At 43.0% G+C, this 13,240-nt stretch overlaps 1 protein-coding gene across 11 annotated transcripts in view; it reads left to right on the top strand.

Moving 5' to 3' along the window:
- Window positions 1-13,240, top strand: part of pitpnm2 (phosphatidylinositol transfer protein, membrane-associated 2) — a 489,130-nt gene that overhangs the window by 362,469 nt on the left and 113,421 nt on the right. For all 11 annotated transcript variants that reach the window (XM_087999844.1, XM_087999841.1, XM_087999838.1 and 8 more), the window contains one exon: window positions 10,033-10,128. In XM_087999844.1, the coding sequence (XP_087855970.1) occupies window positions 10,033-10,128 (96 nt within the window). The remainder of the gene's footprint in view (window positions 1-10,032; window positions 10,129-13,240) is intronic.

Here is a 13,240-nt window from a genome sequence, read left to right on the forward strand (position 1 = left end):
GTTAAGCCTTTCATCTGTTAGAATACAGTGATAGACAGAGAACACAGGGGGCTAACACCTTCAACATATTGTCTAGCTATCACCATTGTTAACAGCTAACCTGAGAATGCAACTTTTAAAAAAAGGTTTTGTGATTTACACATGAAAGAAATGAAACTCAACACGGACGTTTATTGTAAACCGACTGACTCCCACAGCTACCTAGATTACAACTCTTCCCACCCTGCCCCCTGTAAAAACGCCATCCCATATTCCCAATTCCTTTGCCTTCGCCGCATCTGCTCCCAGAAGGACCAATTCCAATACCGAACAACCCAGATGGCCTCCTTCTTCAAAGACCGCAATTTCCCTTCCGATGTGGTCGATGATGCCCTCCACCGCATCTCCTCCACTTCCCGCTCCTCCGTCCTTGAGCCCCGCCCCTTCAATTGCCACCAGGACAGAACCCCATTGGTCCTCACCTACCACCCCACCAACCTCCAGATACATCATATCATCCTTTGTCATTTCCGCCAAACGGACCCCACCACCAAGGATATATTTCCCTCCCCTCCCCTATCAGCGTTCTAGAAAGACCACTCCCTCCGCGACTCCCTCGTCAGGTCCACACCCCTCACCAACCCAACCTCCACTCTCGGCACCTTCCCCTGCAACCACAAGAAATGCAAAACTTGCGCCCACACCTCCCCCCTCACTTCCATCCAAGGCCCCAAGGGATCCTTCAATATCCATTAGAAATTCACCTGCACTTCCACAGACATCATTTGCTGCACCCGATGTGGCCTCCTCTACATTTGGGAGACAGGCCGCCTACTTGCGGAACATTTCAGAGAACACCTCTGGGAAACCCGCACCAACCAACCCAACCGCTCTGTGGCTGAACACTTTAACTCTCCCTCCCATTCCGCCAAGGACATGCAGGTCCTTGGCCTCCATCGCCATACCATGGCAACACGACGCCTGGAGGAAGATCGCCTCATCTTCCGCCTAGGAACCTTCCAACCACAAGGGATAAATGCAGATTTCTCCAGCTTTCTCATTTCCCCTCTCCCCACCTTATCTCAGTCCCAACCCTCAGACTCAGCACCACCTTCTTGACCTGCAATCTTCTTCCCGACCTCTCCGCCCCCACCCCCTCTCCAGCCTATCACCCTCACCTTAACCTCCTTCCACCTATCGCATTCCCAACGCCCTTCCCCCAAGTCCCTCCTCCCTACCTTTTATCTTAGCCTGTTTGGCACACCCTCCTCATTCCCGAAACGTCGATTCTCCTTCTCCTTGGATGCTGCCTGACCTGCTGCGCTTTTCCAGCAATATAATTAAAAACCACATCTACTGAATATTTAAAGAGGCTCATTGCAGGATTGATACTGAAGCATATAACGAATTTTGTTCACTGAAGTTTCTTACTTTCTTTCTTATTTTTCATTGTTTAAATCAGAATGGATCTTGGACTTCATTGTATCCAGCAAGTAGAATGATAAAGTCATCCAGCACAAAATCAAACCCTTCTGTCCAACTCGTCCATGCTGACCAGATTTCAGAAACTAAATACCCCGAATTGCCTGTGATTGACCCATATCTTTCGACACCTGTCCTAATCACATACCCGACTAAATATATTTAAAATGTTGTAAATGTCCTTGCATCTACCATTTCCTCTAACAGTTCATTCCAAATACAAACTGCCCTCTGAAAATGTTGCTCCTCAGGTAGTTTTTAAATCTTTCTCCTCTCACCTTAAAATTATGCTCTTTAGTTTTGAATTCCCCTATCCTGGGGAGAAGACGTTTGCTATTCACCTCATCTGTGCCCTTCATTATTTTATAAAGCTCTCTGGGCACAATAGTTCAGTGGTTACTACTGCTACCTCATAATTCCAGGGGCCTGGGTTCGATTCCAGCCTTGGGTGACTGTCTGTGTGAAATTTCCACATTTCTCCCCGTGTGTGCATGGATTTCCTCCGGTTTCTTCCCCTAGTCCAGAGATGTGCAGGTTAGGTGGATTGGCCATACTAAATTGCCAATAGTGTCCAGGGATGCATCCAGGTTGATGGGAAAAGCAGGATTACAAGGATTGGGTGGGATGGTTGGTCTGGGTGGGATGGTCTTCGGAGGTTCAGTGTGGATTTGATGGGCTAAATCGCCTGCTTCCACACTGTAGTGATTCTGTGATTCTATAAGATAACTCCCTCAACCTCCTACGCCCTATTCACTTGATCTAAAATTTAATCTGACTTGTGCACTCTTAGTTTCTTGCCAGAATGTTGAAAAGCTATTGCAGAATGCGTCAGGATTTGAAAATCTATCCTGGTGCTGTTTTTCAGCTCTCCAGTTCTCTCTGCACCCTTGAGACACTCCTTAAAACTGGCTGTTTTACTGTTAAAGGAGTTACGTAATTGCAGGTTGTTGTTGATGATTCATGATTGCTTTGAGCTAACTGCCAGTCAGACGATAATGCCTGTCTTTATAATGTTGTGTATCTAATGCAATGGTTTCTCTATCACATTTGGAATTGCAATTTTCTACAACTGACTTTCACATCAGACTTCACACAATTGGCTCATGTTGTTTTAAACCATGACAAATCACAAATCAAAATGTAGGCTATAAATGACTTGACAGCAGAAGAAACAGATGTTAAATTTTCAATGACTAACAATTAAATATATCTGAAAATATCTAATATGAAATAAACACAGAGCAAGTAAAGCAGATTTAAAAGATGCAGGCAAACTGATGAAATTGATCAAAATATTCTCAGATCCTTTTTTTGACTATTGTCCTGATCAGTAACATGGCACCTCATAGTGAATGGGAATTTGCAATGCTTGACACAAGCAATTTTCAAGGAAAAAAATTTAATCCAGCCCCAAATCATATCTATTGCTTCATCTATCAATCCCCCCCTACAGCAGGTAGAAGATAAGAAGAATTTATTTTTCTGCATTCTGTTGTGATCTGGAATGTGCTGCCTAAAAAGATGAAGAAAGCAGATTTAGTTGACAGAATTGGATAGGTATTTGTCAGGAACATTTTGCATGGCTATGTGGATGCAATTGGGAAGTGGAACGAATTAGCTTCACTTTGAAAGAGCTGATTATTTGAACTATATCTTTCTCTGTTGTGAGCTGCATCTACATGCACACTGAGTGGTTTGAAATACTTTTGCCTATCTCCTGGTGCCTATCACCAAATAGATACATTCTAAGTTAGGATTGCATAGCATATATGACACACAGTCGAGAGTCTGGTGCTGGAAAAGCACAGCAGGTCAGGCAGCTTCCGAGGAGCAGGAGACTCGACATTTTGGGCATAAGCCCTTCATCAGAAATGAGGGCAAAAAATGTTGACTCTCCTGCTCCTCAGATGCTGCCTGACTTGCTGTGCTTTTCCAGCACTACACTCTTAACTCTGATCTCCAGCATCTGCAGTCCTCACTTTCTCCATGTATGGTACAGAAACAGATCATTTGGTCAATGCAGTCATGCCAGTGTTTATGGACCACTTGAGGTTCCTCCTGTCTTTACTCAAATGAATTTATAACTTATTCCAGAAACAGAAATAGAAATTGTTGGAATAGCTCAGCAGGTCTGGTAGCATCTGCGAGGAGAAATCAGAGTTAATGTTTCAGGTCTGAGGAAGGGTCACCAGACCTTGAAACTTCAACTCTGATTTCTCTTCACAGATCCTGTCAGACTTGCTGAGCTTTTTTCTGTTTTTGTTTCTGATTTACAGCATTGCAATTCTTCTGGTTTTTTATTCAAATTATTCCCCTCTCCTTCAAAAATTTAAGTTAACGATTATCATTTCCTGGAAATTGTGTTGGGTGAATTAGACTATTGTACTGCAGCAAAACAGTCAAATATACCATTTCCCTTAAAATTGTTACTGTTTGCAAACGTGCCTCTCCAGTCCCCAGGTTTCCATTTTCCCACACTGACAACCAAAGCCACCTCTGTGATGCTGTGTTACTGCTTGTTACTGCTTGACGATGAATCAGAGTGTTTTCAAATATATTTGTTCATAAGATGTAGGCATCTTTGGCTCGGCCAGCATGTAACGCCCACCCCAAGTTGGCCTTGAGAAGGTAGTGGTGAGCTGCCTTCTTGAACCGCTGCAGTCCATGTGCTGACCACAATGGCCTTGGGGAGAAAATTCCAGGATTTTGACACAGCAATGCTGAAGGAATAGCAATATATTTCCAAGTCAGGATTGGGAATAGCTTGGAGGATGTGAAACCAGCAAAGAGGATATTAGTTGAAAGATGGTAAAAGCATACATTACGGAATCAGCAGCAAAGTCCAGGCCAGAAGCAGCCAAAAAAAACATGTTTTTTGTGAAGGACAAATGTAGGTGAGGCCTGCATGTGGATCGAACTGTCCATCGTGGCTTGTATCTCTGGATTCAGTTTAACCAAATAGCAGGGAAGGGGTTGCAAGCTCCATTTTAAATTGAATTCTGTTGGTGCTGCTGCTACACTCTGTATCTTGCCACAGCTTTTTCAACAGCTTATTCCAAACCCGCGATCTCTATCATCTAGAAGCACATGGGCAGCAGATACATGGGAACATCACTGCCTGCAAGTTCCTCTCCAAGCCACTCACCATTCTGAAATACTGTATATCACTTCAAGACTGAAGTTGTGTTACAATCTCCTTGGGGACTAATAACTTGTTAAAAAAAAGTTGCTAATGAAATGAATGACATGACAAGGTTTGATATTTTAAGATGTTTACTGTAACCAACAGATTGAAACATTTATTGCCTAAACACTAGATTGGTAGACAATTTACACATTGAGCTACAGAATAGCAAGATGTTAGGAAGCATTCCTATACACAAAGGCAGTAAGTAGTTGGAACTCTCTTCCACTAACAGTGAATGCTGGATCTGGTGCTAATTTTAAATCTGAGGTAAATACTTTTTGTTTAAAAAGGTAGTAAGGGATTTGGGCCAAGGGCAGGTATATGAAGTTAGACCACAAATCGGGGTAATCTAATTGAATGGTGAAACAGGCTCAAAGGGCTGAATGGCCTACTCCTGTTCCCATGATTGAAATGAAAATTGGAATGGACTTGAGAGGCTAAATAGTCTATAATTGATACTATGTTCTTATCTTCACTCACTTATTGCCACTGTGACATTCTCAATTGATTTTGTCCTTGGCAGATTCTGGCACACACCTTCATTGTTTGCACAACAGGATTTCACAAAATATTTCCTTTTAAGTGCAGCATCTAGTTGAAAAATTGTGCATTTTGTGTACCGTGCTATAATTATGTTCCATTACTCCCAGAGCTGCTAAAATATTGAGACAAGATAAATACACTAATATCTGCAAACAGTGGACAAATTCTACCTGGTTGACTCTCCAGTAATGTGCCCACCAAAAATTAGCAACCTTAAACCTTTGAATGTACCCTGTTGGTCATCAGTTTACAAAATGAGTAGTTTACTATCATATGTTCCTTGGGAGACCTTCAGATTTATTGATTATTAATCAAAGAAAACTTTCTGACGTCCAGTCCTAAATTTGCCTTTTACCCCACAATTTGAAATTCAGTCCAGAGGTGTTAGTCTTGCACTTCATTCAGAGTAATTATTGTCTCAACCAGCTTGTACATCTTTACACCATCAACTATCCCATCTCAAAAGCTGGAAAAGTAGAATTCATTTGGATCCATAACTCGACATGGAGTCTAATCTGAATGCTGTAGAGTTTGCCTATGACTGCCTCTGAAGTGTATTCTGCTGTCCAGGCCTGGTCCAGCATTTTGTGAGGCTTATTGATTGCTGGATAGATATATTGAGCCTTATACCTAGTCTCTATGTGTGTTTCTCAGCTTCTTCCTTAGCTTGGTTTGAGTATAAGCTTTGATGAGGTGGCAATGGCCTTGTGGTATTATTGCTAAACTGTCAAATCAGAGACACAAGTAATGTTCTGGGAACCTGGATTTGAATCTTGCCATGGCAAATGGCAAAATTTGAATTCTACACATTTTTTATTTTATTCATTCACGGGACGAGAACATCGCTGGCTTGGCCAGCATTTATTTCCCTTCCCTAATTGTCCAGAAAACAGTTAAGAAATGGTGCTGTGGCTCTGGAGTCACATATAGGTCAGACCAGGTAAGAATTATAGAATCCCTACAGTGCGGAAACAGTCCATTCAGCCCAACAAGTCTACACCAAACCTCTGAAGAGTAACCCACCCAGACCCATTCCCCTACATTTACCCCTCACTAATGCACGTGACCTACACATCCCTGAACACTATGGGTAATTTAGCAGGGCCAATTCACATAACCTGCACATCTTTGGACTGGGAGGAAACCCACACAGACATGGGGCAAATGTGCAAACTCCACACAGTGTGTCACCCGAGACGGGAATCGAACCGGGGTGCCTGGCGCTGTGAGGCAGTACTGCAACCCACTGAGCCAAGATGCCGATCTGTGGCAGTTTCCATCTCTTTAGGACATGAGTAAATCAGATGGGTTTTCCAACAATCAACTCTAGAAACATGGTCATTATGGAACCCTAATGCCAGATTTTTATTAAATTCAAATTCCTTAGACTGTGACCCCCTAGCTCTAGATTCTCTCTGCCTTCAGGAATCCTCTTGCTTCTATGCTGTTGAGTCCTGTTAGAATTTTATAGGTTTTTATAGATTGCCCATCATTCTTCTGAAGTCTAGTGAATATAATCCTAATCGATTCAATCTCTCCTCACATGTCAGTGCTGCCATCCCAGGACTGAGTCTAATAAACCTTTGCTGCACTCCCTAGAACAAGAACATCCTTCCTCAAATAAAGAAACCAAAACTGCACACTGTATTCCAGGTTTGTTTTCACAATGTCCTAAACAATTACAACAAGAGATCTTTGCTCCTGTACTTGCATCCTGTCACTATGAAGACCATTATACTATTTGCCTGCCGCACCTGCGTGCTTGTCTTCAGTGATTGGTGTCTCGGGACACCCAAGTCTCATGTTAATTTTCCTTTCTCAATTTATATTCACGTATTAATTTGCCTCCTGTTTTTGCTATCAAAGTAGGTAGTCTCATATTTATCCACATATTAAGCCACATCTGCTATGCATTTGCCTATTCAGTCAGCTAGCCCAAATCACATTCAAGCTTCACTGCATCCTCCTCACAGTTCACTATCCCACCCATTCACCTTTGTGAATCTGCAAATAGAGTCATAGAGATGTACAGCACAGAAATAGACCCTTCGGTCCAACTCGTCCATGCCGGCCAGATATCTCAACCAAATCTAGTCCCACTTGCCAGCACCCGGCCCATATCCCTTCAAACCCTTCTTATCCATATACCCTTCCAAGATGCCTTTTTAAATGTTGCACTTGTACTAGGCTCAACACTTCCTCTGGCAGCTCACTCCCTACACGTACCACCCTCTGCATGAAAAAGCTGCCCCTTAGGTCTCTCTTATATTTTTCCCCTCTCACCCTAAACCTATTCCCTCTAGTTCTGGACTACCCCACCCCAGGAAAAAGACTTTGTCGATTCATCTTAATCGTGCCCCTCATGGTTTTATAAAGCTCTATAAGGTCACCCTCAACCTCCAATGCTCCAGAGAAAACAGCCTAGTCAACCTCTCCCTATAGCTCAAATCCTCCAACCCTGGCAACATCCTTGTAAATCTTTTCTGAACCCTTTCAAGTTTCACAACGTTCTTCTGGAGACCAGAATTGCGTGCAATATTCCAACAGTGGCCTAACCAATGTCCTGTAGAGCTGCAACATGATCTCCCAACTCTTGCACTCAGTACTCTGACCTATAAAGGAATGCATACCAAATGCCTTCTTCACTATCCAATCTACCTGCGACTCTACTTTCAAAGAGCTATGAACCTGCACTCCAGGGTGTCTTTGTTCAGCAATACTCACTTGGACTTTACCATTAAGTGTATAAGTCCTGCTAAGATTTGCTTTCCCGAAATTGCAGCACCTCACATTTAACTGATTTAAACTCCATCTGCCACTCCTCAGCCCATTGGCCCATCTGATCAAGATCCTGTTATAATCTGAGGTAACCTTCTTCGCTGTCCACTGCACCTCCAATTTTGGTGTCATCTGTAAACTTACTAACTTTGTACCTCTTATGCTCGCATCCAAATCATTTATGTAAATGACAAAAAATAGAGTACCCACACTGATCCTTGTGGCACTCCACTGGTCACAGGCCTCCATTCTGAAAAACAACCCTCCATCACCACCCTCTGTCTTCTGCCTTTGAGCCAGTTGTGTATCCATATGGCTAGTTCTCCCTGTATTCCATGAGATCTAACCTTGTGAACCTTGTCGAATACCTTACTGAAGTCTGGATTAGAGTGGTGCTGGAAAAGCACAGCAGTTCAGGCAGCATCCGAGGAGCAGGAAAATTCACCTTACTGAAGTCCAATAGATCACATGTACCACATTGCACTCATCAATCCTCTTTGGTTGTTGTGGTATTACACTTTTTTGCCTCATTTAAATCATTAACATTTAAATCACTAACAATAGCTGGGTCCTTACACTGTCACTACAATCGTTATTTCAGAGGGCAATTCCTTAAGGTCTCTGGGATGTAAGTTATCAGAGCCTGAGGATTTAGTTGCCTTCGATCCTATCAATTTCCTCAACACCATTTTCCTACAAAATGGATTTCCATCAGTTCCTCCCTGTCACTAAACCCTATGTCCCGCAACATTGCTGGTATGTGATTTGTATCCTACTTTGTGAACACAAAATCAGCAAAGGTATTTCGTTGGTCAGCCATCTCTTTGTTCCCCATTATAAATTCCCCTGTTTCTGACTGCAAGGGACCTATATTTGTCCTCACCAAGTATTATAATTCTTCCATTACGAGAGCCACAACAGACTGTTTATTGCCACTCCCTGCTGCCTTGTCATCTGATGGAAAACTGTTGGAATTCAAGTGGTGAAAGAAATTTACATTCAAGAGCCTAAAAGTTGCAGGAACTGAACTCTTGACTTTCTGAATGAGAGTTGAGCATTCTTTCCTTTAAGATTTGATGTCATCTTTTAGATCTTTTTTGATTGAATTATTTTATAACTTGTATACTGTAGAAAAAACAGGAAAAGTGCCATTAACCCTGGAGCTCATTTTAGAAAGGTAAGCAATAAAAAAAGGTAATGTGGTTCAAGTTTGATTTTTTTTTTGCCAACTGTATAGAGCTATTGGCCTATTTGTTTCTGTGAACTTCTGAATCAGTCCTAAACTTATATGGACAATGTATTTGGGACACAGGGGAATAGCTTCTTAGGGGACTTTTCTTGTGAGTGAGTCAGTTCTCCTGTTTGATATCTGACTGTTTTCCAGCTACACTGGGTGTGATTACAAGGGCGGCACCATTTTCTTCTAGCTGATCGTTACCACAACAACAGAATACTGTATATTTTCATCTAGCACGCGATATTTGGATAATCAACACATTATCCAAATATCTCGATTCGACAGGAAACTCATGGATACCTGAACCAGCACATAATCTCGAGCCACCCAAGCAGCAAGATCAGCTTTCTAAAATACTTGCAATACATCTGGGTATTCAAATTACACATCCAAACTTGTTAAACTAAACATGCAACAGCCGTTACAGCAAATGAACTAATTATAACAGCAAGGTACCAAATAAAATTGCTTGTTTATGTGCAGGAGCATCTGTGACCTTTGCTTTAGTACATAATGCCATAAATCTTTCACCATACTAACAATTTATGAGGAACTAAACGTGGGTTACTATCATAAACTGAACAATCTAACTATTCTTCATTTATGCTTAATGTAACTGAACAACTATAATACTTATCTTAGGATTTAAATGTATAGAATAATAGTCGCATTTTTCCATCAAACCCGCAAATGTTTGTAATATAATTTTACAAGTGACTTGGCTTACAACGTTACATTATTTAGAATTTTTTTTTCAGCAGTTGCTGACTGTACAGCAATCCTTATATTGATGCTGTCCTCTGACAAATGTTTCTTTGTTTCTCAGCCAGCCCTTCACGTCACAATATAGCAGACTGGCGAATGCAAAGTATTGCTCGAGACTCTGATGACAGCTCTGATGATGAATTCTTTGATGCACAAGGTACTAAATAATTAGTGCTTAGGAAAATGACTGAAGCCTTGCTAACATTACTGTGCAGCGATGGGAATGGGTGCAGGTAACCCAGTTACCAGTATAAATCTTCATTAATATTGGCGCCAAGGTCAGAGTTGCAGTATCTTCCTTCTGGATTTTGGATATGCTTGTATATATTTGTCACTGACAAGTTTGTATTACCTCAGCATTTGGTTGATGTTTCAGCGTTTATAGGAGTGGCTAATAGAGGATGATCTGTTTGTAATTTCTGTATAATTAATTCTGCGAAGGAGTTCCACATAATATTGGATTACCTAAATACCAGTGACTCTGCCTCTACCAATCATTCATTGCTAATACTGAATCGATGTTGTTTTATAGTCAAGAATACAAATGGGGGTCGAGAGATTGGTTGTTGACTTGATTTCTCTATCACATGTTCAGTGTGGTCACACAATTCTCATCATTTCATGTACAGATAATACCTATTTTGTGTTAACTTAAGTAGAAAGGACTTGGTTTTAAATACGACCTGCCTGTTGTTAAACCCAGGCTACAGCAGCACATCCGGGAGATTGGGCAGTTTACCTGAGTGGCTTGCTGCAGTATTTGGAATACTTTAATATTTCTTCGATTGTTTTTAAGCATAACAAATTGAAAATGCAATCAGTGAAGTTCTGTATTCAGTACCATTTAATATTTAACCTAATTGCTTAATTGTAAACCAAGATAAACTTTTTAAATTACATACACCATCCTTTATTTTTATAGCTATTCTCCCACCCAAGAATTATATTGATAGACCTGTTGAAATTCAGAGAACATTGTACAGCAATTATGGATTTATAACTTCTGGATTAATCAAATAATTTCAAGAAAGCATTTGACGAAGTCCCACATCAAAAGTTGGATGGCAAAACTGAGTATCGTACTCTGAGGGTCATTGTCGGTTAGAATTAGAAAATATTGGCTTTCCCTTTGTTTGTTTGTGGGATATGGGTGTCACTGGCTTTGCCAGTGTTTATTGTTGAGTTGTCTTGGAGAAGATGGTGGTGAGCCTCTTCTTGGATCTTTGCAGTCCTATTTGTATCAGACACCCCATGCTATTAGGGAAGGAGTTCCAGGATTTTCACCCAGCAGAAATGATAATAGTATTCCAAGTCAGGTGTATGAAGAGAACTTGGAGGCAGTGAGGTCTGCAGATGCTGGAGTTCAGAGTCGACAGTGTGGTGCTGGAAAAGCACAGCAGGTCAGGTAGCATCGGAGGAGCAGGAAAATCAACATTTCGGGCCGGAGCCCTTCATCAGGAATGAGGCTGGGAGCTTCAGGGGAGAATAAATGGGAGAGGTAGTGGAGGGAGTGGGGGGAAGGTAGCTGAGAGTGCGATAGGGGATGGAGATGGGGGTAAAGGTGATAGGTCAGAGAGGAGGGTGGAGCAGATAGGTGGGAAGGAAGGTTAACGGGTGGGACAAGTAGTGAGGGCGGTGTTGAGCTGGAAGGTTGGAACTGGGGTAAGGTGAGGGGGAGGGGAAATGAGGAAACTGGTGAAGTCCGCATTGATGCCCTGGGGTTGGCGGGTCCCGAGGTGGAAGGTTAGGCATTCTTTCTAGAGGCATCAGATGGCAAGGGAGTGCTGATGGAGGAGGCCCAGGACCTGCACGTCCTCGGCAGAGAGGGGCAGTTGAAATGTTCAGCCACGGGGCGGTGGGCTTGTTCTCTGAAGCGCTCTGCGAGAAGGCGTCCAGTCTCTCCAACGCAGAGGAGACTGCATCGGGAGCAGCGGATACAATAAATGACGTGTGGAATTGCAGGTGAAACTTTGATGGATGTGGAAGGCTCCTTTTGGGCCTTGGAGGTGGGGGGGGAGATGTGGGCGCAGGTTTTGCAATTTTGCAATTTGCGGTGGTGTGGGAAGGTGCCAGGAGGGGAGGGTGGGTTGTTAGGGGGTGTGGACCTACCCAGATAGTCACGGAGGGAACGGTCTTTGCAGAAAGCGAATAGGGGTGGGGAGGGAAATATATCCCTGGTGGTGGGGTCCATTTGTAGGTGGTGGAAATGTCAGTGAATGATGCAATTTATGCAGAGGTTGGTGGGTTGGAAGGTGAGGACCAACGGGAGCAGCGGGAGATAGAGTGGAGGTGACGTGGAGACCAGGAGAGTGCCAGGACGGTAAGGACTTAGTATATATTTGGGCAGTGGCTGAACCCAAGGTACTACACGTGTAGTATCTCACACATATCCCCCCGGCCCCAACCAGAAGGAAAAGACTCTGTAAGGTAAGGCTTTTGTTTTTTTCTCTTTCTTTTCTTTCATATATTTAAGTGCATTGTTTGGTTTTAGTTAGTTGATATAAAGCTAAGCAGAAGTGAGGACTGCAGATGCTGGAAACCAGATTTTAGATTAGAGTGTTGCTGGAAAAGTACAGCAGGTCAGGCAGCATCCGAGGAGCAGGAAAATCGACATATCGGACAAAAGCCTAAGGCTTACAATGGCAGGGGACCCCAGACCAGTGGCTCATGCCTCTTGCCTGATGTGGGAGCTCAGGAACGTGGCTAACATTCAAGACTCTTACACTTGCAAGAGGTGTGTCCAGCTGCAGCTCTTGTTTGACCACATGATGGCTCTGGAGCTGTGGATGGACTCACTGTGGAGCATCCACAATGCTGAGAGGTTGTGGATAGCATGTTTAGTGAATTGGTCATACCGCAGGTTAAAATTGCTGAGGGCAACAGTGAACGGGTGACCAAAAGGCAGAAAAAGAGTAGGAAGGCAGTGCGGTTATCTCCCTCCAGAACAGGTGTATTGTTTTGGATACTGTTGGGGGCGATGGCTCACCAGGGGAGGGCAGCAGTTGCCAAGATCATGGCACCATGACGGGCACTACTGTTCAGAAGGGCAGGAAAAAGACTCGTAGGGCCATAGTCACAGGGGATTCTATTGTGAGGGGAGTAGATAGGTGATTCTGTGGCCGAAAACAGGACTCCCGGATGGTATGTTGCCTCCCAGGTGCTCGGGTCAGGGATGTCACTGATCGGCTGCAGAGCATTCTAAAAGGGGAGGGTGAACAGCCAGTTGTCTTGGTGCATATAGGCACCAACGATACAAGTAAAAAACAAGA

The sequence above is a fragment of the Chiloscyllium plagiosum genome, unplaced genomic scaffold (assembly GCF_037043375.1).
Source record: "Chiloscyllium plagiosum isolate Xiang-an unplaced genomic scaffold, Cpla_swu_hap1 HiC_scaffold_24, whole genome shotgun sequence".
NCBI classification, from domain to species: Eukaryota; Metazoa; Chordata; class Chondrichthyes; order Orectolobiformes; family Hemiscylliidae; genus Chiloscyllium; species Chiloscyllium plagiosum.